General features: G+C 41.8%; 2 protein-coding genes and 2 long non-coding RNA genes across 7 annotated transcripts; 3 read left to right on the forward strand and 1 right to left on the reverse strand.

Moving 5' to 3' along the window:
• Positions 1-1,949: 1,949 nt before the first annotated feature.
• LOC137605252 (uncharacterized) lies at positions 1,950-4,277 on the forward strand. The gene is made up of 3 exons (XR_011037713.1): positions 1,950-2,638; positions 3,265-3,412; positions 3,756-4,277. It is a non-coding gene; the product is annotated as an uncharacterized lncRNA (long non-coding RNA).
• On the reverse strand, positions 3,958-6,158 carry LOC137605253 (uncharacterized). Its single transcript, XR_011037714.1, has 3 exons — positions 5,774-6,158; positions 4,603-4,708; positions 3,958-4,074 (listed from the first exon to the last, which is right to left on the reverse strand). It is a non-coding gene; the product is annotated as an uncharacterized lncRNA (long non-coding RNA).
• Positions 6,159-15,087: 8,929 nt separating this feature from the next.
• On the forward strand, positions 15,088-18,968 carry LOC137605489 (putative selection and upkeep of intraepithelial T-cells protein 1 homolog). The gene is made up of 6 exons (XM_068330204.1): positions 15,088-16,325; positions 16,632-16,968; positions 17,065-17,412; positions 17,485-17,769; positions 18,010-18,126; positions 18,474-18,968. Exons 2-6 carry the CDS (start codon positions 16,938-16,940, stop codon positions 18,548-18,550), a joined length of 858 nt encoding a protein of 285 aa, XP_068186305.1. The 5' UTR covers positions 15,088-16,325; positions 16,632-16,937; the 3' UTR covers positions 18,551-18,968.
• Positions 18,969-19,468: 500 nt separating this feature from the next.
• Positions 19,469-24,430, forward strand: LOC137605488 (putative selection and upkeep of intraepithelial T-cells protein 1 homolog). 4 transcript variants are annotated; one of them, XM_068330201.1, is made up of 8 exons: positions 19,486-20,351; positions 20,658-20,795; positions 20,929-20,994; positions 21,091-21,438; positions 21,511-21,795; positions 22,069-22,173; positions 23,988-24,026; positions 24,142-24,430. In XM_068330201.1, the coding sequence occupies exons 3-8, from the start codon at positions 20,964-20,966 to the stop codon at positions 24,192-24,194; spliced, it is 861 nt and encodes a 286-aa protein (XP_068186302.1). In that variant the 5' UTR covers positions 19,486-20,351; positions 20,658-20,795; positions 20,929-20,963; the 3' UTR covers positions 24,195-24,430. The 4 variants fall into 4 exon arrangements, with proteins under 4 accessions (XP_068186303.1, XP_068186302.1, XP_068186301.1 ...); XM_068330200.1 differs by having other exon boundaries at positions 19,487-20,351; positions 20,658-20,994; XM_068330203.1 differs by lacking the exon at positions 20,929-20,994 and having other exon boundaries at positions 19,490-20,351.
• The last annotated feature ends 652 nt before the right edge of the window (positions 24,431-25,082 follow it).

A 25,082-nucleotide genomic window follows, 5' to 3' on the forward strand; every position in this document is an offset into this window, starting at 1 on the left:
ATTAAAAAAATGTAAAAGTCCCAACCGGAAGCTGTTTGACAATCTAACATCGTCTAACTTTATTAAAACGATTTTGTAGTAACCCATTCTGTCCACAAGAGGGCATAGCCATTACATATCCTTCGATAACGTAGTTTTCACGGAATAGTTTAACAGATACAACGCTAGGAAATTCATCGTTACTATTATATTTGTCATAAGGATTTTGGTAATGTGCTCAAAGCACATCAGTACTTGTTTTACTTCAATTGCAAGGGCACAAACGCATTAGTTACGTCGATTAAAAATACTTTTGATAGTCACAACCGGAAGCTATTGACGATCTAACGTCGTCTAACTTTATCTAAATATTTTTGTAGTAACCCATTATGTCCACAAGAGGGCATTTCAATTACACATCCTTCAAGAAAGTTTTTACGGAATAGTTTAAAAGATAAAACGCTAGGAAGTTCATCGTTACTTTTATATTTGTCATAAGGATTTTGGTGATTTTGTGCTCAAAGCATATCAGTACTTGTGTTACTTTAATTACAGGAGGGAAAAAACGCATTATTTCCTTAGTCCATTAAATATTTTGATAGTCACAACCGGAAGCTACCGATCTTTGAAGAATGTAGTTTTCTACGGAATAGTTTAACAAATATAAAGGCAGGAAATTCATCGTTATTATTATACTTGTCTTAAGTATTTCGGTGGTGTCGTACTTAAAGCACATCAGTACTTGTTTTACTTTGATTGCAGGGGGACAAACACGCATTAGTTCCTTAGTCTATCAATTATTTTGATAGTCACAACCCGGAAGCTATTGACAATCTAACGTCGTCTACCTTTACCTAAATATTTTTGTAGTAACCCATTATGTCCACAAGAGGGCATTTCAATTACACATCCTTCAAGAACGTAGTTTTTACGGAATAGTTTAACAGATATAACGCTAGGAAATTCATCATTACTTTTATATTTGTCTTAAGGCTTTTGGTGATGTCGTACTTAAAACACCTCAGTATTTGTTTAACTATAATTGCTTGGCGAACAAGCACGCATTAGTTCCGTCGATTAAAAAAATGTAAAAGTCCCAACCGGAAGCTGTTTGACAATCTAACATCGTCTAACTTTATTTAAACGATTTTGTAGTAACCCATTATGTCCACAAGAGGGCATAGCCATTACATATCCTTCGATAACGTAGTTTTCACGGAATAGTTTAACAGATACAACGCTAGGAAATTCATCGTTACTATTATATTTTTCATAAAGATTTTGGTAATGTTGTGCTCAAAGCACATCAGTACTTGTTTTACTTTAATTGCAGGGGGGGACAAACACGTAAAAGTTCCTTAGTCTATTAAATATTTTGATAGTCACAACCGGAAGCTACAGATCTTTGAAGAATGTAGTTTTTTACGGAATAGTTTAACAAATATAAAGGCAGGAAATTCATCGTTACTATTATGTTTGTCTTAATGATTTTGGTGATGTTGCACTCAAAGCATATCAGTACTTGTGTTCCTTTAATTGCAAGGGAAACAAACACGAATTAATTCCATCCATCCACCCTCAACCGCTTTTCCGGGGGCAGGTCGCGGGGGCAACAGTCTCAGGAGGGATGCCCATACTTCCCTCTCCCCAGACACCTCCTCCAGCTACTCCGGGGGGATCCTGAGGCGTTCCCCTCTCCTGGTGTCTGAAACACCAGGATGGGACACCAGAAGCCTTAAATCAGAAGCGGCTGATATTTCACTGCCACCATGAACGTGAAGTAATTTCTATCCAAAATTGAAGCAGGCTGCTGCCACGTGCAACTTCTTCACATTTGTAGGTAATAGCAGCAAAAAAAGTAGGGCAAGAGTTTTTGGGAAGAAGAACCTGTAATGTGATAAATAGAAAAAAACACTGCTGAACCAGAAAGTGTAGACAAACAGAATTTTATTAATATTTTATAATATGGAACTGAAGAATAAAAATGTCTGATTTAAACCGAGTCCCCAAAGCGGAGGCGCGGCTTTAAAGAGAGACCGAACAGCGGCTCGTTCTGACCGGAAGTCACCGGTTTAGGACTGAAGCTAGCTGAGAGTGGCTAACCATGGCTGATCCGCTGCTACCTGTCAGCTGTTTGCTACATTAGCTACCTGTTAGCCACTTTGTCTTTGAAAACCGCTCCACGTTAAATATTCCACAGTGTTTTTCCAGGTGTTTCCTAGTTTCCGGCCACCAAGACGCTTCCAGTCCATTATCTCCGCTTCACTTAAAGGTCCCATATTATGTATTTTTAACTTAATGTCATTCAGCTGCCAGATGTCCAACTAGACTGTATTCCAAATATTTTGACCTGAAGTGATCTGTGGTCCTAAATATCAGCTTTTCAAAATCGCTCATCTGAGCTCCTCACAAAACGCGTCGTTTCAGGCCTCCGGCTGCAGTATGTTAATGAGCTCCGCTGGGCCACGCCTCCTTCACCTGGGCCACGCCCCTCTGACGTAGAGCGTTAGGCTATCGGGACACTGACCGGCGGTACGTTTGTTAGCATTATGGCGTTTGGAGGACCCATCGTGTCGCCGTACATCTATGACCCTGAGTCGGACCCAGAAGCTCCTGAAGAAACACCGACTGTGCGGCTGCAGCAGGACGTTTCTGATTGGTTAGTCCGTGTGAACGGTACTTAGTTGGTTCTGTGTTGTTTTGTTGTGTAACCTACGTCATCACAGGACGTTAGCATCGTCCGGTAGCTACTTTAGCTTCTACTCCCGCCTCTCATCACAGTAATAATGTCACATGTCTTATTATGTGTTTAGTATATGTACAGATGTGTTGACTGTTAAAATGTTGCTGTATTTCTATAAGTGACAGTAAAGTCTGATGGTGGTTCTGATAGTTATTACCATGTGGCTAATGCTAGCTCCTGCTCACGGCTAAGTTACTTTATTTTTCTACCACATTGATTTAACCCGTTACTAAGCTGCTAAATGTTTGAGGCAGTCCTCTGTGATGAGACACACGGAGCTGACACCTGCTACCATCACACCAGGTTAATGGTGAAATGATGGAACCATACTGCAGTGGTGCCTTTACTCTATTTTGAGGTGTCTTCACCTGTTGTACAGGTGTTCCTGTATACACTGAATGTATGCCAACAGAAGCAGAAAACATCTGTTTGGAGATACAAGTAACAAGCTCTCATCTAAACCACAAAGTTATGTCTCTACGGTATTCGGCTACTTTTACAATTGTAAATTCAAATGACCTTTACCATGTTTTTCACTGTAGGTTAGGAGCCGTCTGCAGGTTGATGAGGTTCCGTGCATGACTCAACATCCTGGGTTCCAGCCTGTGTGCCTAAACGTGTACACCCTACAAAGGGCCGGTCACGTACTGAGGGCCGAGTGTGGCCCTTCAGTCTGAGACCAATACATCGGTAAGTTGTTCTTTGAAAAATGTCGGAATAAAAACTAGTTATCTTATTTTGCTTCATTAGGTATTCCTTCATTAATGCAGTAACATGACATATATAGGTACAACAAAGTAATGTATTGTATTTGCGATACCTTGATTTTTATCTTATTAATAGACATGTTGAACATTTTTTGGTATTCACAATCCATTTATGTTGACATATACAAGCATTTATTTACATAAAACAATACATCCAATAATAATAATGAGAACACAGGGCCATCCTATCAGCAAATCAACAACAGTTGTAATACTCGGGATTGAAAACATTGTGAAATAAATAGTTTTGTGTCCTTTTTCTGTAGATGGTGCAGACATCTGGCCTATCGCACCTTTGTTGGCTGATGCTGGGGCTACTTAGGACGCAGAATCCGGGTTGTCATCCCAGCCTGTGTGGTCCTTCACATACGCCAGGAGTTTCCTGAAGACAAAGGCCATTACGCTGGATTTAGACCGAGTCTTGGTTGAACCTGGTCATCTGGCTGGCAATGACCTCCTCGTCAGGACGCTCATACTGGGCAGACAGATTCTCGGGGAGAGGAATGACCATCATCTCATTTGTGTATGGCACGGGGTCCACCAAGACTTTGTCACATATGAGGTCCAACATGTCAGCTACAAAACCTGTTCAATAAAACACAAAGATAGATCTTTACTGTTATTGATATTGTTTGATTCATTTCTTTGTTTAGAAAAATTGTGTTCAAAATACATCCTGGTACTTGCTACTAATTTATTTATTTGTATGGTTACTTTTCACTGTGTTTTCGTGCGAACAATTACCAACAGAATTTCAAAACATGTTTGTTTGAAATATTAAAATATTGTAACACTAACAGAATGTTGGCTGTCTCGTGAGGTTTGACTCATTGTCGCATTGTCCCTTCAAAAGCCTTTGGAAAAGTGGATCTTGTAGAGGGGTACACCAAACGTAACGAAATAAGGAGCCAAAATAATATATGACATACATGAATCTGTCTCAAAAAAGTCTTCACTTACTGTCTTGCTGGAATATTCTAATACACAACACTTATTTTTTACTGAACTACTATCAACACATGTGCATTCACTAACACCTATAGACAAATATATTTAGAAAATTAGTGTAACCAATTTTACTAAAACACCGTATGGAATATGACTTGTACATACCTTTACTTCAATAGTGGGAATGAAGAGTCCTGCAGGACAGCTGTGTACCAACAGGATGGGTGTCCACTGGGTCAGTTTGGCCCCCCACGTCCCTTGAAGCTGTGGGCTGAAAGGATGCACAAGGAAGAGGGACACTAATTTCAGGACACCAATGTTCTGATATTGGATAAGGAGGACAGACCTGTGTGTGTTGTCGCTATGACGACCAACAAACAATCGACTCTAACACGTGCGCGCACACAATACGAAACAAAGCACAACTCCCTACTTAGCCTAGCATTAGCTGACTTTATTTATGCTGACAGATAATAGAAAAGAAAATATGAGACCAACTTACGTGCGTTTTAGTTTTATACTGTAGGTCCAGCACGCACAAACACACACACAACACGCAAACGCGAAACAAAGGAGACCTCCCTACATAGCCTAGCATAGCATGACTTCATTCATGCTAACCGACAAAAAGAAAACAGATCAAATGTGAGCCCAACTCTGGTGCGTTGTGCCTACAGTAGGTACTGTAGGTTTAGCACACACACGTTGTTCCTACAGTAGGTACTGTAGGTTTAGCACACACACGTTGTTCCTACAGTAGGTACTGTAGGTTTAGCACACACACGTTGTACCTACAGTAGGTACTGTAGGTTTAGCACACACACGTTGTACCTACAGTAGGTACTGTAGGTTTAGCACACACACGTTGTACCTACAGTAGGTACTGTAGGTTTAGCACACACACGTTGTACCTACAGTAGGTACTGTAGGTTTAGCACACACACGTTGTTCCTACAGTAGGTACTGTAGGTTTAGCACACACACGTTGTACCTACAGTAGATACTGTAGGTTTAGCACACACACGTTGTACCTACAGTAGGTACTGTAGGTTTAGCACACACACGTTGTACCTACAGTAGGTACTGTAGGTTTAGCACACACACGTTGTACCTACAGTAGATACTGTAGGTTCAGCACACACACGTTGGACCTACAGTAGGTACTGTAGGTTTAGCACACACACGTTGTTCCTACAGTAGGTACTGTAGGTTTAGCACACACACGTTGGAGCCACACACGCAAACACGAAACAAAGCAGCACCACCTAATTAGCCAAATAGCACTGATCACTCATGCTAACAGACAACTGCTAAAGATAAATGTGGTGAGACTTACCTTAACCAGGGTGCAGGTCCTTGGTCCTTGGTCCAGGGTGCAGGTCCTTGGTCCTTGGTCCAGGGTGCAGGTCCTTGGTCCTTGGTCCAGGGTGCAGGTCCTTGGTCCCTATGGTTGGGAGTGATCCTTGAATGAGGACCAGTCTCAGGCAAAGCCCCGTCTGGACTGACCCTCGTTGCTAACACAGGCTGGAGTGAAGTGGTTCACACACAAACTAACGAGCAGGAGATGTAGCTGCACAGAGCCATTAAACATGAAATGCAACCACGGTCTGTTCTGTTCTTCATTGGATGGGATGAAAAATAAACACTGGTGTTGATTTGTACAACCAACAACTGAACAACTATCTTGTCTAATTGTCACAGACGCCATGTCAACAGACTGCTGCCTCTCATCCGACACGAAGAACTCCGTCTTGGGGATGGCCACGCCCTTGGGCGTGTCAACCAGTCCATATCGTCCACGCCCCTGAGCATGTCCACCAATCCATATCGTCCAATACTCTGTCCAATAGCAGAGTGCAAAGTCTGACGTCAAGGATGCCTATTCTAGAAAATCGAGTCGTTCAGAGACATGACTTCCTAAAAGTCCAAATATCTATTGATGGAGGAAGTGTTTGTTTACCAGATTCTAGGAGTTGGTCGGGTTAGGGAGGACCACTATGTATATGTAGAGACCTGAAAAAGTGTGATTTTCATAATAGGGCCCCTTTAACTCCAACCTGCGCTGGAGCCAGAAATCCACCTGCTTTATTTTCATGACCTAATACTGTTTTACCTAGATGCATGTTTTTCCTGATATTAATCAATCATTTAGTCGACACTGTTCCCTAGTGACCAGGAAACCACCTACAGGTTGTGACCCCAGCAGGACAGACCTGAAAATGCCTTCAGTGCTTTTTTTTTGACACAAGTTCTAATGAGCTACAAATCACATCAAATATTCTTTTTTACTCTTTAACCGCGCACAGCTCTCTTAAATTAGGTTGCAAGCCATTATACCGAATTTGGGCAAATTGCTGTCCCAAAAAAAAATAATTAAGAATTCAGAACTTCAATATTAGCTAAGATTATGTTGAGATCTACTTAAAAATGACTGTAACTAGATAGTAATTAAGCTAAAAAATATACAAAATAATAATTTATGCAGCCTTCCTAGCTGTAGGTAGTTCTCCCAATCTCTAAAGCCTAAATTTCAATCCATAAAAAAATTAAAAGATTTTACTTCATATTTTTCAAATATATGTTTGGTTTATTTTAAACAGACTGTAAAATATTTAGATTCACTTTGAAGTTTTTTTTAAAATTACAAATCATGCATTAAACATAGCCCTGAGTTCTACTCTCCTTTTTCTTTGATTCACCAAACCTTGAAGTGATCACCGATCATTCAGGATTTAGATAGATTAAAATACCATGGACATTTTCCACACAACAAACAAACAATATACAATACTGTACAGTAATAATAATTGTCAGGGTGCTGTGAAGCGAGGCCAGGACTGAGGATGCAGAGATTATGAGCAGTTTATTTTGCATAAAAAGTACCAACAGAAAATCACCTCACTCAGGTAAATACTTTTGAAGGCAGAACCAAAAAGAAAGCTCGGAGTGCACGACCAAAGAATCTTCTTGCACAGGACAAAAAGAGACGCCAACTAAAAAGGCCTGATGAGGCAGTATTACACAACTTTAAATGTGAATTATTAACACAACTTTAATGATCTATAATTTATAGAAACAAAATAACCAATTGTAACATGTCATCTCTAACAACAGATTTAGCAAAAAACTGGCATCTCACAATGAACTTTAAGACAAACTAAACCTGTAGTAAACAAATTTCCATGTTGTTTGGCCCATCTTAACTTTTAGAATTCATTTCTGGTGTCGCATCTTATAGCACTGGAACGGGACCTGGAGGGGGGTGGGGGGGACAAGGGGAGCATGAGGAAAACAAATCAGGCAACTATGCGACTATGACACATGATTAGCAAACAAGTACAGTTTCTCTTCTCTTACATCAGGCCTGAGGTAAGCAGAGCAGCGGCAGCAGACTTATATTTCACTGCTGACTCAACCTTTGGGACCTTGGTCTTCTGGTTAGCATTTAGTTTATGCAACATATTTGTAACTGAACTCACAATTGCTGAGCAAGGGCCTTTCACCTGTACAAGAAGAACAAACATTATCAGATGTCAATTAACAGACAGACTGACAGGTCACCAGATAAAGATGACGAATAGACAGGAACTCAAAGCTGTTAACATTACCTTTGCATCAATAGCAGCGTTCATTCGGTGGCTTGGAATAGCTTGGGGTTGCTTTGATTTCATTTTCTTGACGTGCCTGCATGGTGTGAGAAAATTCATTAATTATAAATAATAGTAATGGATTCCATTTATATGGTGTTTTATTCTAGAGCAGGCATGTCAAACTCATTTTCACCGAGGGCATAACGGCATAACGGCATAACGGCCGTCCCAAAAGGACAGATGTAACTTCGAAATGTAAGTAAATGTAACTCAGTGTAATGTAAAATAAATGTAACCATCAATGTTCTCTCTAATTTTTCATGTGTCTGAGCAAACACAAGTTTCTTGAGCGCACTGAGGACCCCTGTGAACAACATCAAATGTGCACGCCATGGTCACACACCAGTATCACACGTGTTCAAAACCTTGGATCAAAGTTACATGGTTTATTTAAAGAATTAAATTACAGATGCAATTTTCATTAGTTTACATTTAATATAAGTGATTTGGCCCACTTGAAATGAAAAAAAAAATCTTCAAGTGTAGTATAATACAGTAAATGTGAGGGTCCAGCTTTGGCCATGGGAAGAGAGCTGCTTTGGTTTAGGTGAGGTCCAGTTGTGGCCTGGCTTAGGGTCCTGTTCTGGAAGAAATGACACATATACACCTTTCAGACATCACATTTTGTTCACATTAAAACATTAACATTTTGTACAATGACTTGGCTGTTGTTTGTGATACAGTGTCAATGCCTGTAACTTTTTAACTGTAAATGTAATTACTCTTTTTTTTGAATTAGCATGTCTACTACCCAAAATTATCTAGCAGTAACAGCATTTAATGATTAATATCCATAAATAAAAATCGTAATAAATGTCACCAGAATATGCACGAGTCTGACTTCAACTTTACCTTATTTTTCATGTGGTTGTACACTTTGTCCAGGTTAATGGCTTTGTCTGCGTCTTGCTTTGAACTTCCTCAAAAAGAAAAAACAATCTCACCCAGTTTTACTGAATGTTCTTTCATTTGCATATACTCCGACAGCCATTCCATCTTAAAAGAACCGCATTTTACTTGAAGGTGTCGCTGCGCACGTTCGTTTCCAGTCGATAGCTCGCTAACCTGCACGACGCGTATAGCTGGTCGCACATACAGCACCGTCTATGCTCGGATTGGCTGCATAGCGTCAGTGAACCTGAACGTATCATTGGCTGGACACCTATCACTCACTGAGTTACAATGAAAAATGGTAAAGAAAACAATAACATTGGTCTAATTAATTGGATTAGATGACTGGTGGAGCGGGATGTGGAACAACCAACCCTACAATTGGACAACCACCTCTACCATCTGAGTCACTGCTACAACACAACTTGAGCTTCTGCCACCCTGAGCTGTGTCTCACCAGTCTTCTGTGAAAAGCAGGTTTTGAAATGGGTTCATCAATGGCTGCACCACAATATTGTGACGACTTGCAATCGTTTCCGTCTGGATGGCCTTTTCCTTGCCCTCCTTGGTCTTCACAGCCCGTGAAACGGTTCCAGTTGGACAACGTTGCATTTCAGCCTTGGTTGTTTCCTCGCCTGATAAAGTGCAAACAAGGCAGTCAGAGACTGCATCATCCCATGACACCGCTGAGTTCAAAATTTTACCCTGACCTACTTTCATAGGTCAGGGTCATTTAATAAAAGACAAATGATCCAACACGTAACTGATGCATTCTATTTGTCATGAGGTTTCAGAGATGTGTACCTTAAAAGGTATAAAAGTGAAAATGTCACCTTGACCTAGTTTTTCAAGGTCGAGGTTGGGATCTAATTTTCATCCCCTTGCCTCTCTGAATATAAAGGCTTTTGTTTTGTCTTTCTATCTTATCCAGTTCCTAAGATATGTGCAAAAATATCTCAGGATAGAAAATATCTCAGCCAGTGCTTTGATCTATGGTCTTACTCAGATTGGCCTTCTCCCTCGTCTTTCTATCTTATTCGGTTCTTGAGTGTACAAAAGTTGAAATTTGACTGTGACCTAGTTTTTTCAACGTCAAGGTCATCACCTCCTTTTCATCCCCTTTGATGCCCGAGTAATGTGTTTTTTGTTTCATCTTTCTATCTGGAATGGTTGTGAAGATATTTGGTGGACGGACGGACAGACAGACGGACGAACACACAAGCACTGACAATTATAATACATCTTCACGGGATGTAAATACCTTTACTTTTACTTTTAACAAGTAGGTTGTGTCGTGTGTGTGTGTGTGTGTGTGTGTGTGTCTGCTTTCTGTCTGGATTTTTATTAGGATTGCAAGAATTTTATTTGACAGACTTATTTGCCTTGCTGTCTTTGTCATGAGGTAATGTGGAAATAGCTGCTTCAAACTTGCAGTAATTACTTGGCAATGTGCAGTATTTCTAACACTGCAGTGATTCAAACTCTACCCTTACACAAAAAATGTGACTTATCATGAATAAAAGCCAAGGTAACAGTACTTTTATAAATTAAGACAAACACAGAGGTTTACCGTTGTTACTGAAAGCATTTGCTTCTTGGACTGAAGGAGGTTCAGAGATGGGCTCAAAAGGCATGACTTCAGAGGTAGTCACTGAAGGACAGAGTAGTAGTGGGTTGACGGTCCTCTTATCAACCGCAAACAAGTCTTTAAATTTCTGGACCTGATGTTCGACAGCTTGATTGGACCCTAAAATGAAAAAGTCATAGTTATGTTTCTGTTGTACTTGCGGAAACCTTACAAACACGGCTTAACATTGCCCTTCAACAGTCATTCTTCAGACAACTCACTTGCTCTGGAGAGTGTGGGAGTCTTCACAGACAGATGAGAAGCTTCTCTCTGGGACTGGGAAGTGTCTGCAGTGGGATCTGGTGTGCAGGTTGTTACCTTAACAGGAGTGTCAGTCACAACAAAAGGAGACGGTTCGGTGGGCGTGAAGAGACCTGGTATGCTCAGCTCAGATGTGTCAAAGCATCGCGATGCCATCCGAGCCTTCTGGAGTGCTTCTACTTCTGTCAGACTTCCAAAATACACGTGGGTTCTGAACATGTCATTCACTGTTGGACTTTGGGAACTTGTCTGGACCTCATCCCATGCAGGACGGTTTCTTCTTCTCTTATGAGTAATCTTGACCCGTTCAGTTTTCTCCACCCATGTTTTGGACGATGGGATGGATTCATCGGCGCTACTGTCCAAAGACTCATTTCTGACCTTGCTCTCAGTTGCTACCTGTTGAAATAAAGTACAAAATAGCCTTTAATACTGTGTTATACCAAGTACATTTCTAAAATGATGGGGAAGTTTATAGAATAATTAGATTATGAAAATGCTTTGTGTCTTTCTTTGACGTTCAGATGAACAGATGTAAGGTCAGAGAAGAGGGTTGTGACAGTAGTATTAGCGGTAGTAGTAGTATTAGCAGTACTTTAATTATTCAGCTAAGTATGCAAGATTATGCAAGAGTATGACAGTATATTTCATAAGAAAAGCATAAATGCAACAACAATAGAGAGCAAGGCAGCATGGGAGAAAATTGCTGCCTGAGGAAAAGCTTAAGTTTAATTGAAGCTCATGGTCATGGTCAACTTCATTGTCAAATGTACCATATATTCACAACATACATCAAAGATGAAATTAGGAGTCACAGTTCATCCAAACTTTATTAAGATCGTAGCAGGTAGGTGGAAAAAGTGGCGGATTGCGTAAAATCTTGTTTTCCTTTTTGGCGAGAACTGACTCAGAAGCACCTGGAAATGTAATGTAAAACATCTCATACACATAGGTGTACACCGGGGAGGTTTGTTTTTAACATGAAACCAGAAACCAGATTTTGGTTTGGCATGAAACCAGAAATCACTGCAACTTGACTTACCAGACAATGATGACCCAATCGGTCCACAGACGAGGTGGAAGGGTGGCGATCTAATTGTTTGGACATGTTGACTCCTACTAGCCCTCAAGGAAAACCAATAGGGTTTTATATATATTTTACCTTTGGTGTCAAAGGTCTGTGTAGATCAAAAACATCAAAGGCACCATTCTGCCAAACGCCACCTTACGGTGGTGGCGATGATCACTAATTCATTCATTTTCCTGACCGCTTCATCTACTTGTGTGGGTCACGGGGAGCTGGAGCCTATCCCAGCTGGCAAAGCTTGTGAGGTGGGGCAAACTCCGGGCATGACGCCAGTGCACCGCGAAGCTAAACAGAGACATACAAACACGGACACACACACTCACACCTACGGGCAATTTGCAACGGCCAATTAACCTGAAGTGCATGTTTTTGGAAGTGGGAGGAAGCCGGAGAACCCGGAGAGAACCCACACAGACACAGTGAGAATATGCAAATTCTGCACAGAGCGGGACTGAATCAGTCTTTCACAATTAGCCTGATGAATCCTGGCATTGTCATCTTGGACTTTGCTTGTGCCATTGGTGAATACAAAATCCACTGATGGAATATCCTGGTTATTTAGTCTATTCAGGCAGCAGCTGACCTCATTCTGTTGCTGAACCCAGACCTGACCAACTCCAGCAACCCCAGATCACAACACTTCCCCCACAGGCGTGTACAGTAGACACTAAGCATCGCTTCATCTGTGTCTCTTCTTGCCCTGATGTGTCCATCATTCTGGAACAGGGTAAATCTGGGCTCATCAGACCACATTAGCTCCTTCCATTGCTCCAGAGTCCAATCTTTATGCTCTCGAGCAAATTGAAGCCTTTTTTCGCAGTTGGCCTCACTGATTAGTGGTTTCTTAAAGCTACACATCCACTGAGTTTCCTTCATGTTGTGCATGTGGAAATGCTCTTATGTTCTACTGTTGTTTTTCTTTTATTTTATTTTATCAAACCTTTAAGTGATCACTGATCATTCAGGATTTAGATAGATATATTAAAAAATCATGAACATTTTCCATACTACAAACAAACAACATACAATACAGTAATAACAGTTGTTGGACGCATTGTACTGTGACAGTAGGCAAGAGTAACATCTCATCTTCAACAACATGAACATGCAGGCAGAGCCTTCGAGGTGCGCCTAATGATAAGTTTATAAAGGGGATGGCGGCTTGCTCAAGGGTGCCTCGGCAGTGTTCGGGAGGTGAATTGGTACCTCCCACTGACATGGCGGATTTTGCAAAAAACTGGCATCTCACAACAAACTTTAAACCCGTACAATACACATGTCCCTGTTGTTTGGCCCATGTAATTTCCCAGCACTTTTTCTGGTGTCACATTTTATAGCACTAGAACGGTACCTGAGGAGGGACAAAGACAAGAGGAGCATGAGAAAAATCACATGATTATGACACATGAATAGCAAATAAGTACAGTCTCTTCTCCTCTCTTACGTCAGGCCTGAGGTAAGTAGAGCAGCGGCAGCAGACTTATATTTCACAGCTGCCTCAGTCTTCGAAGCCTCGGTCTTCTGGTTAGCATTAAGCTTATGCAACATATTTGTCATTGAACTCACAATTGCTGAGCAAGGGCCTTTCCCCTATGCAAAAAGAACAGTCGACTTACAGACAGAGAGTTCGCCAAATAAAGATTTGTGACGAATAGACAGGAACTCAAAGCGGATAACATTACCTTTGCATCAATAGCAGTGTTCACTTGGTGGCTTGAAATAGCTCGGGATTGCATTGTTTTCATTTTCTTGACGTGCCTGCATGGTGTGAGAACAATTAGTTGATAATAATATTAATGGATTCTATTTGTACAGCGTTTAATTCTACGGACTCAAAGCGCCTCAGTGGTTGCCCTGGTGCAGACTGATGGAAACGTGGCAGCCAATCCGTGTCAACGACCTCTCCGACCTACCCCGGAACATTCACACACATTCACACAACAGCGAGTCCCTCACTGGAGGCAAACAGGTTAAAGTGTCTTGCCCAAGGACACAAAGACAGATGGCTGGTGGCGCAGGATACAAACTGCCAACCCTACGATCACTGGATGACCTGCTCCACCATCACTGCTGCATGCACTGAGCTACACAATAGCAAGAAAGCGTGACTGCAAATGTGGAAACCTTTGAGTGGGACATTTCCTGAAGTGCTTTTAACTGAATTTATGCTTCCAATATTTATCCAATATTTATGAGTCTATCAAAAAATTTTCTTCCAAACACAGCTGTTACACTTAGCTGTGTCTCACCAGTTTCCTGTGAAGAGCAGGTTTTCAAACGTGTTCATCATTGGCTGCACCGCAATATTGTGACGGCTTGAAATTGTGTCCCCCTGGATGATGGCTTGCTGCTGGCTCTTGCTAGTTGGACGACGTAGCATGTCAGCCTTGGCTGTTCCCGTGCCTGATAAGGTACAAAATACCTTTTAGGTACGATTTTTACTTTCAGCAAGTAAGTTGTGTCATGTGTGTCTGCTTTCTGTATATCTTTTTAGTAGGATTACATGAATACTAAACCGTTTCTGTCACTGAGGCTGATCAGGTCTTACACAGTTATTAAAACCAGGAGACAATATCTCAACGAGGAAGGGATCAGTATATCTTCTGGATTTAAAAGACCTGTCCAATGAAAGTTCATCAGTCTGTTGCTGTGTGGTGAGTTGGCTCCTGCAGGATCTCCAGTTTTTTAAAGAATGGATGAAAGGATGAATAAAGGATGAAAGGATACACTGTATGTTTTCATTTTTATTCATCCATTCATTTTCTAAGCCTGCTACACCCTCTGTCACGGGTTGCGTGGTGCTGGAGTCTATCCCAGCTGACCGGGGGCACGGGGCAGGGGACACTCTGGGCACAATGCCAGGAGCCACACATATACTGTACATTAAAAACTTTAAGGGGTTTCATCACCCTGCCTACATTCACTATAAATATTAGAATGTAAAACTGTAGAATGTGACCAACACAGTACAACTATGTTTAAAATGTAGTGACTCTTCACAACAGCTTTTTCTACTGAGTACATTTTCTACATTAATACGTAACAACACTGGAGTGTCTGGGTTGAGCGGATCTCCGGTCCTCAGGTACCCAGATTCACTGATTCCAGAAACAACACACAACAAAGATGTCACGTTTCAGCAAAGCACAAGGATTATTGAACAGACAGAATGAGATGACTCAGAAACTCTGTCAGAGGGTTCTTGGAGTCCAGACAACAAAGAACCAAGAGTCTAAACTGTGCTAGGATCTACTCGTCTTTCTGGGAGGCTCTTTTCACCACAATCTTTCCTCCTCCTACAGACAATGCTGAATGACCCTGATCTATTGGGTGGTTACTGCCGTCTGGTCTGTTGGTCACAGATGAGAATATACAGAACCGTAATGATAAGTGATCTGACTCCGTTATGCCAGTGTAACAGTGAACGAGACTTTATAGTCTACTCCATCCATCCATCTGTCTGTCAGTTTGTCCGTCCATCCATCCATCCATCCATCCATCCATCCATCCATTCTTCAGTCACTTGTCTGCCTTGCGGGTCCCGGTTTTGCTGGAGCCTATCCCAGCTGGCTACGGGCGAGATGCTTTGCATCTGCGGTTTACATAGTTGTAATGCATATAAAATGGTTACATGATCAAAAACATGTCTGAGCAAACATCGGTATTATTCAACTGGGCTGAAAATAACAGGAGGAAACAAATAGCTGCACAATAACACCTTTATTTTCCTTAAACAGAACAAAAAAACAAATTAAAAACACAAGTGTGTGTGTGTTTGTCTGGTGTTTGTGTGTGTGCGTCAGACGTGCTAATGGCTGCAGATTTATTCCTTTTTGTCCGGCATTTCAAAAGAAGACGTGAAGATTCTGAAAATCACCTCATCATGCTTAAACAGGAAAAAAAAAGCAGTGAAACTGAAATTCAATTTTGGAAATATGATGGACTGCAGCCTGAGAGTCAAATGTGTGGTGAAGGCAGATCCAGGTATGACAGGCACATAGTTACACCTGTGACCTCCCTATCAAGAAACCATCCCTGCTCTGGTATGCGATCAGCTGATCGGATGGTGATTCACGCACATTCATTTTTATGTCACAAGACAAGTAAGGTGTGACGTTCATGCAGCGTAACATTTTAAAAACACGGCAGGGAGGAGGTCCTTCATCAGCAGCCTGTTTACAACCACAGCCAGGGGGATGGGGGGATGTTACTGTAGGTCAAGTGCAATCTCCTCAAAGGCATGATGTAAGACTGCTTCCTTTGGGAGCACCATATTGATTTAACTTTCGTGAACCTGTGTGGGTCAGTCCATACGGGATTCAACCCCTCAGCCTTCCTCCTGGTGTTTAGACGGAAGACGACAGAACTGATGGTGAGTCCTTTACACCTGTGTTCTCAAACCGTGGCGGTGCTACCTGTCTGGGTGTGGTTGACTGGAAGGAATTAGTCTGTGAAGACAGAAAATGCAAATCAGGCTGTTGGTATCTCTGATTCTTCTTTAGCTCACGACTTAACTTTTCCGTGGGAACGGTCCACCCTGCAGACTTCTTCACGCGTTCAGCGTAGTTCATCTTGATCTTTGGGGCATGATTTCCCTTGAATGGAGACGCTTCCGTTCACTAAAGTTTTTTACACTGCAACCAAACATGATTTTTACTTTGTTTTGCATGTAAAACAGCGAGGGCAATAAAGGATTGGTGACCCACTGACTGCCATCCAATCAAAGGCCAAAGGAGGGGCAAGACTGAAGAAAAAAAACTGCGTCATTTTTTTTATTCCGGAAGGTCGCCGGATTGAAGAGACACTTCCTCTAAAGGTTTGTGGAATTGTCTCTGAGCTATTTTAACTTCTAGAGAAAAAATCACTTTCATCCATACGAGTGAAAACAGACATCAAGAAAGATTATTAAGTGGTGACCGTTGGTGTGTTTGTGGGACACGTCTGTCTAGTAACCAAGGAATCGTCTGTCCTCTGTCATGGCAACATGGCCAAAAAATTTCTGGCATTCATTCCTAGTAAGCTCACACCTGACATGACTCACTACACCTCACATTCATGTCACGGTAACAACCAAACATTGATGGACTTGACATTGTCTCTCTTTCTATCAGTGCTCTTGGGTCAAATCTATACTGAGCCTCTGGAAGCCACTGTTGGAGCCCCGGTGATGATCTCCTGTTTGCTGCCAAACTTAACGAACCTCAACTGGTTTTACTGGGAAGAGTCTAACATCACAGTGTACCACTATGATGTTAACCAAAAAGAAACAACACATTCCAGCTATGAGCGCAGAATTGAAGTCTTCAAAAATGAGTTCAGCTTCGGAAACATTTCATTGAGACTTCTCAATGTTGGAGTTGGAGATGACCAGAAGAACTTCACTGCTGCTGTGAAGTTTTATCAGCATGAAAGACTCCTTCTTAGTAATGAATGGTGCAAAAGGAGGCTGCAGGTTTCAGGTGAGTGCAGCTGACCTTTGTAAAACCCTCCTGACATCTCACTCAGGTTTGTCTCCCCATTTCTTCTCACAGCTCCCTACAGCGATCCAGAGCTGACGTTAAACAAAACACAGATGCTGGCAACTTGCACAATAAGAGGTGGATATCCACAATCGAGGATGTCATGGAAAGGCGTGAACAAGTCCAGCGCTGCAGAGCAGGACCTGAATGCTGATGATATGTCCCAGAAGCAGGATCCCACAACTAAAACTTACACCATGAGCAGCTCTGTCACAGTGGGGGGGTTACAGTCTGTCACCTGCTTCGTCTATGACCCTCATTCCAAAAAGGAGAAGAACACAACCCTCGACATTACAGGTGAGCAGCAGCCTCTTTGTTTTAGACCTCTCTGCAAACCTCAGGGCTGATGTGATGTAGCTATCAGATTAGCATATATTAGTTATTAGTGCTGCAGATAAAACAGGAATAAGAGATTGAATAAATCTGAACCCTTTCAGGATTAAAACTGAGACAGACATCCTTCTTGTTCCACCAAAAGGACTTGTTGTTGAAGTTGAATTACAACGTTAAATAACTTTCTTTTCTCCACTGTCACAGAAGAAAACCATGATTTGACTGCACTTTGGAGAATACTAGTACCTGTTGCTGTTGTTGCTATAGTTGTTGCGGTGGTAACTGTTTTGGCAATTTTCTGCTGTCGTCAACGAATAGCACGTGAGTATCATATTTTGGTTTTTGTTCTTTTCTATGCAGCACCATAAACTGATGTTAAAGAATGAGTTCAATGACAGAACAAAATCTGGATTGAATATGAATAGAAACATTCATTCATTTTCAATCACTAATGGTCTCTTTGTCAGTCCATTTTTCAAATCCGGGCTGTGGGTTTATGCTAGAGCCTTTCCCAGCTGACATTGTGTGGGAGGCGGGGTACACCCTGGATAAGTTGCCATTTTATTGCAGAGACACACAGATGGACACCCATTCTTGTTCACATTAACACCTATTCTCAGTTAACAGTTAACAAGTTGTTGAAATTGGATCTTTTTGGTGGTACATAGAATCTAGAGGATCTGGAGGATGTTATATGGAGATGGAACTCAGGGCTCGCACACCACTGAAGGGGAAATCAAAGTAACTAACCAATCACTGTGCCGCTGTGTTGCCTGGAAAGGATGCAGCTGCGCCACTGGCGCGTTCCACGGATTCATGACTTTGTTCTGTAGTTCTGATTGGGTTCAGTCCCAATCCCTCGTCTGTTAACTGATTTACGCTTGTAGAAATAAAAGGATGATCCATTGCTTTAGTGTGAGTTCTGGTGTAATTTAACTGGTCCAATTCAGTATTTTGCATGGGAATGGTTGATGTGGATGTTTGCCTTTGAGGGAACATCTTGGGAACTTGGGATTTGTTTCTTTTTCATCTCGCCAGCTCATGGATGTAGTCCTGTCTGACCTATGGACAGATATCAGATAAGTTAAGATAAAATACACGTAAGATTCTTGATTCATCCCACAGTGGTGAAATTTCCACTAATGAGTACCGTATCAATGATTTAGTTTCAATTCATGGCAAATGAAACTAAAGCCTTTTGAAAGAAATGGGAGGGAACCAGCTTCCAAGTGGTTCTATTGGAGGGAACCGTTTGCTAGTTGGTTCTAATGGAGGGAACAGTTTACTAGTTGCTTCTAATAGGAGGGAACTGGCTAAAAAACTGCTTTTTCTACTGAATACATTTTCTACATTAATACGTAACAACACTGGAGTGTCTGGGTTGAGCGGATCTCCGGTCCTCAGGTACCCAGATTCACTGATTCCAGAAACAACACACAACAAAGATGTCACGTTTCAGCAAAGCACAAGGATTATTGAACAGACAGAATGAGATGACTCAGAAACTCTGTCAGAGGGTTCTTGGAGTCCAGACAACAAAGAACCAAGAGTCTAAACTGTGCTAGGATCTACTCGTCTTTCTGGGAGGCTCTTTTCACCACAATCTTTCCTCCTCCTACAGACAATGCTGAATGACCCTGATCTATTGGGTGGTTACTGCCGTCTGGTCTGTTGGTCACAGATGAGAATATACAGAACCGTAATGATAAGTGATCTGACTCCGTTATGCCAGTGTAACAGTGAACGAGACTTTATAGTCTACTCCATCCATCCATCTGTCTGTCAGTTTGTCCGTCCATCCATCCATCCATCCATCCATCCATCCATCCATTCTTCAGTCACTTGTCTGCCTTGCGGGTCCCGGTTTTGCTGGAGCCTATCCCAGCTGGCTACGGGCGAGATGCTTTGCATCTGCGGTTTACATAGTTGTAATGCATATAAAATGGTTACATGATCAAAAACATGTCTGAGCAAACATCGGTATTATTCAACTGGGCTGAAAATAACAGGAGGAAACAAATAGCTGCACAATAACACCTTTATTTTCCTTAAACAGAACAAAAAAACAAATTAAAAACACAAGTGTGTGTGTGTTTGTCTGGTGTTTGTGTGTGTGCGTCAGACGTGCTAATGGCTGCAGATTTATTCCTTTTTGTCCGGCATTTCAAAAGAAGACGTGAAGATTCTGAAAATCACCTCATCATGCTTAAACAGGAAAAAAAAAGCAGTTAAACTGAAATTCAATTTTGGAAATATGATGGACTGCAGCCTGAGAGTCAAATGTGTGGTGAAGGCAGATCCAGGTATGACAGGCACATAGTTACACCTGTGACCTCCCTATCAAGAAACCATCCCTGCTCTGGTATGCCATCAGCTGATCGGATGGTGATTCACGCACATTCATTTTTATGTCACAAGACAAGTAAGGTGTGACGTGGGAGCACCATATTGATTTAACTTTCATGAACCTGTGTGGGTCAGTCCATACGGGATTCAACCCCTCAGCCTTCCTCCTGGTGTTTAGACGGAAGACGACAGAACTGATGGTGAGTCCTTTACACCTGTGTTCTCAAACCGTGGCGGTGCTACCTGTCTGGGTGTGGTTGACTGGAAGGAATTAGTCTGTGAAGACAGAAAATGCAAATCAGGCTGTTGGTATCTCTGATTCTTCTTTAGCTCACGACTTAACTTTTCCGTGGGAACGGTCCACCCTGCAGACTTCTTCACGCGTTCAGCGTAGTTCATCTTGATCTTTGGGGCATGATTTCCCTTGAATGGAGACGCTTCCGTTCACTAAAGTTTTTTACACTGCAACCAAACATGATTTTTACTTTGTTTTGCATGTAAAACAGCGAGGGCAATAAAGGATTGGTGACCCACTGACTGCCATCCAATCAAAGGCCAAAGGAGGGGCAAGACTGAAGAAAAAAAACTGCGTCATTTTTTTTATTCCGGAAGGTCGCCGGATTGAAGAGACACTTCCTCTAAAGGTTTGTGGAATTGTCTCTGAGCTATTTTAACTTCTAGAGAAAAAATCACTTTCATCCATACGAGTGAAAACAGACATCAAGAAAGATTATTAAGTGGTGACCGTTGGTGTGTTTGTGGGACACGTCTGTCTAGTAACCAAGGAATCGTCTGTCCTCTGTCGTGGCAACATGGCCAAAAAATTTCTGGCGTTCATTCCTAGTAAGCTCACACCTGACATGACTCACTACACCTCACATTCATGTCACGGTAACAACCAAACATTGATGGACTTGACATTGTCTCTCTTTCTATCAGTGCTCTTGGGTCAAATCTATACTGAGCCTCTGGAAGCCACTGTTGGAGCCCCGGTGATGATCTCCTGTTTGCTGCCAAACTTAACGAACCTCAACTGGTTTTACTGGGAAGAGTCTAACATCACAGTGTACCGCTATGATGTTAACCAAAAAGAAACAACACATTCCAGCTATGAGCGCAGAATTGAAGTCTTCAAAAATGAGTTCAGCTTCGGAAACATTTCATTGAGACTTCTCAATGTTGGAGTTGGAGATGACCAGAAGAACTTCACTGCTGCTGTGAAGTTTTATCAGCATAAAAGACCCCTTCATAGTGATGAATGGTGCAAAAGGAGGCTGCAGGTTTCAGGTGAGTGCAGCTGACCTTTGTAAAACCCTCCTGACATCTCACTCAGGTTTGTCTCCCCATTTCTTCTCACAGCTCCCTACAGCGATCCAGAGCTGACGTTAAACAAAACACAGATGCTGGCAACTTGCACAACAAGAGGTGGATATCCACAATCGAGGATGTCATGGAAAGGCGTGAACAAGTCCAGCGCTGCAGAGCAGGACCTGAATGCTGATGAGATGTCCCAGAAGCAGGATCCCACAACTAAAACTTACACCATGAGCAGCTCTGTCAGAGTGGGGGGGTTACAGTCTGTCACCTGCTTCGTCTATGACCCTCATTCCAAAAAGGAGAAGAACACAACCCTCGACATTACAGGTGAGCAGCAGCCTCTTTGTTTTAGACCTCTCTGCAAACCTCAGGGCTGATGTGAAAAGTGATGTAGCTATCAGATTAGCATATATTAGTTATTAGTGCTGCAGATAAAACAGGAATAAGAGATTGAATAAATCTGAACCCTTTCAGGATTAAAACTGAGACAGACATCCTTCTTGTTCCACCAGTGACCTGCCTCAGGTGTTCAGAGCAAAAGGACTTGTTGTTGAAGTTGAATTACAACGTTAAATAACTTTCTTTTCTCCACTGTCACAGAAGAAAACCATGATTTGACTGCACTTTGGAGAATACTAGTACCTGTTGCTGTTGTTGCAGTGGTAACTGTTTTGGCAATTTTCTGCTGTCGTCAACGAATAGCACGTGAGTATCATATTTTGGTTTTTGTTCTTTTCTATCCAGCACCATAAACTGATGTTAAAGAATGAGTTCAAGGACAGAACAAAATCTGGATTGAATATGAATAGAAACATTCATTCATTTTCAATCACTAATGGTCTCTTTGTCAGTCCATTTTCCAAATCCGGGCTGTGGGTTTATGCTAGAGCCTTTCCCAGCTGACATTGTGTGGGAGGCGGGGTACACCCTGGATAAGTTGCCATTTTATTGCAGGGACACACAGATGGACACCCATTCTTGTTCACATTAACACCTATTCTCAGTTAACAAGTTGTTGAAATTGGATATTTTTGGTGGTACATAGAATCTAGAGGATCTGGAGGATGTTATATGGAGATGGAACTCAGGGCTCGCACACCACTGAAGGGGAAATCAAAGTAACTAACCAATCACTGTGCCGCTGTGTTGCCTGGAAAGGATGCAGCTGCGCCACTGGCGCGTTCCACGGATTCATGACTTTGTTCTGTAGTTCTGATTGGGTTCAGTCCCAATCCCTCGTCTGTTAACTGATTTACGCTTGTAGAAATAAAAGGATGATCCATTGCTTTAGTGTGAGTTCTGGTGTAATTTAACTGGTCCAATTCAGTATTTTGCATGGGAATGGTTGATGTGGATGTTTGCCTTTGAGGGAACATCTTGGGAACTTGGGATTTGTTTCTTTTTCATCTCGCCAGCTCATGGATGTAGTCCTGTCTGACCTATGGACAGATATCAGATAAGTTAAGATAAAATACACGTAAGATTCTTGATTCATCCCACAGTGGTGAAATTTCCACTAATGAGTACCGTATCAATGATTTAGTTTCAATTCATAGCAAATGAAACTAAAGCCTTTTGAAAGAAATGGGAGGGAACCAGCTTCCAAGTGGTTCTATTGGAGGGAACCGTTTGCTAGTTGGTTCTAATGGAGGGAACAGTTTACTAGTTGCTTCTAATAGGAGGGAACTGGCTAAAAAACTGCTCTAATGGCGTGACCCATTTACATGATGGTTCTAAGAGGAGGGAACTGTTAACATGATAGTTCTACTAGGAGGCAACCTTTTACTAGATGGTTCTAACAGAAGGGTACAAGCTACAAATACGTCAAAGGTAAAATTGTGAACTTAATTTGTGCACGTCATTACTTTCAAAAGTACAACAGGACAAAAAACATTATATTCATTCTATTTTGTTGTTGACAAGATAAGCACAGTTGTCTCGCGGGTATCAGGTCCGCTGGAGCCTGTCCCAGTTGGCTGCAGGTGAAAGTAGGCTCACCGAACGAGGCCTTCAGTTCTGTGATTGCAACCCGTCCTCCAGGTTCCCACAGTGAATATTTGTCGGAATCAGCTGACCAATCAGACGCTACTTGATTCTTGTTGCTTTTGTCTGATCCAATCCAACATGGAATCTCTCTGAACCTTTGGTTGCGGACACTCATGCGTTTATGGATCGGTTCTGATCAGCGTGGGTTTCTGAAGAAAGGGGACCGAGTTGGATGAGCACGCAGTTCGAAATACAAACTAGCAAATGGTATTTTATGAACATTTAGACTTCAGTCAGCTGTCCTTCATATCTCGGGGGGGCACCTGGTACATCAATCAGAATCAGAATCAGCATACTTTATTGATCCCCGAGGAGGGGAATTGCTTTTTGTTATAGTTACACTGCTCCAAAAAACCATTGAGAATGTCAGAATGAGGAGAATGTAAGGATGAAGAACTAAAAAGAAATTGCACTAAATAGAGAATAGAACAATAAAAATAGAGTAATAAGAGTATATCTTCTTTTCTCTCCAGAATGTTGGACCAAATGCACCAAAAGACAACGGCCAGAAGGTGGGAACGGGGTTTTGTGAGACCAAAACTGCCTTCACCAGACAAGCAAAAACTTACTTTATCTTTCTATGCTAGAATTTATTACTAATGATAAATCACGCTCTTTGTCTGCAAGATTCAGCCACTGTGTCTGTGCCTCTTCAACAAGTGGAGAATGCGAATAGATGACATGATATCCAAAGGCCAGTAAATCCTGCCCACAATTCAGCCACAGCTCACTATGGACATTAAACTCAAACTGGCCTATCATCCACTCTCTCTCTCAGTCTCTTTTACTTTCTGTCCCCCATGTATTTCTTTTTCCAAACCAACAGATCTTTAGGTGTGATTGAGCGCTATATAAATAAAAGTTGATTGAATGATTGACCAAGGCAAACTAAGTCAGCTTGAAAGGGGCATCATTCGTGTTTCTATTCACTAACCTTCCTATTTTATTTGGACCATTAAGTGTCACGTAATGGTCTTGTTCAAATCCATCCTGAGGTCTTTGACTTCTTGCTTCTCATCTCCTGTTTTATCCATCTATCCATCCATCATCTGAACCGCTCTATCCACTGTCATGGGTCAAGGGGAGCTGGAGTCTATCAACTGACTTAGGACGTGAGGTGGGGGTAACCCCGGGCGTAACGCCAGCGCACTACGGAGCCACACAGAGAGACAAACACACACACACCTGCGGCCAATTTGGGACCGGCCAATTAACCTGAAGCGCCGTTTCAGTCCTTTGTTATTCTCTTTAATGAAGAGGTATAATCACAACCCCTGAAAATGAATGCGGTTGTATATTCAACATTCCAAAAGAGAACCCACAAGCCTTTGCAATTTCTCATCAATGGGAAACTCAAATCCTAAAACCCACAGATCCTATAGAACGGTGCTTTTCCTGCCACATTCCATACTCTTCCAACAAGTTTCATGAAAATCTACCAAATAATAAGCAAATGTTTGGGAAATCCAAACTGGTAAAATCTGACTGAGCAAAGATGCCCCCTCCCCCCAAAAAAACCAAACAAAAAAAAAACCTCATCGATATAAAATCTTTCAATTTCATGGAAA

The sequence above is a fragment of the Antennarius striatus genome, chromosome 12 (assembly GCF_040054535.1).
Source record: "Antennarius striatus isolate MH-2024 chromosome 12, ASM4005453v1, whole genome shotgun sequence".
In the NCBI taxonomy this organism is placed as follows: Eukaryota; Metazoa; Chordata; class Actinopteri; order Lophiiformes; family Antennariidae; genus Antennarius; species Antennarius striatus.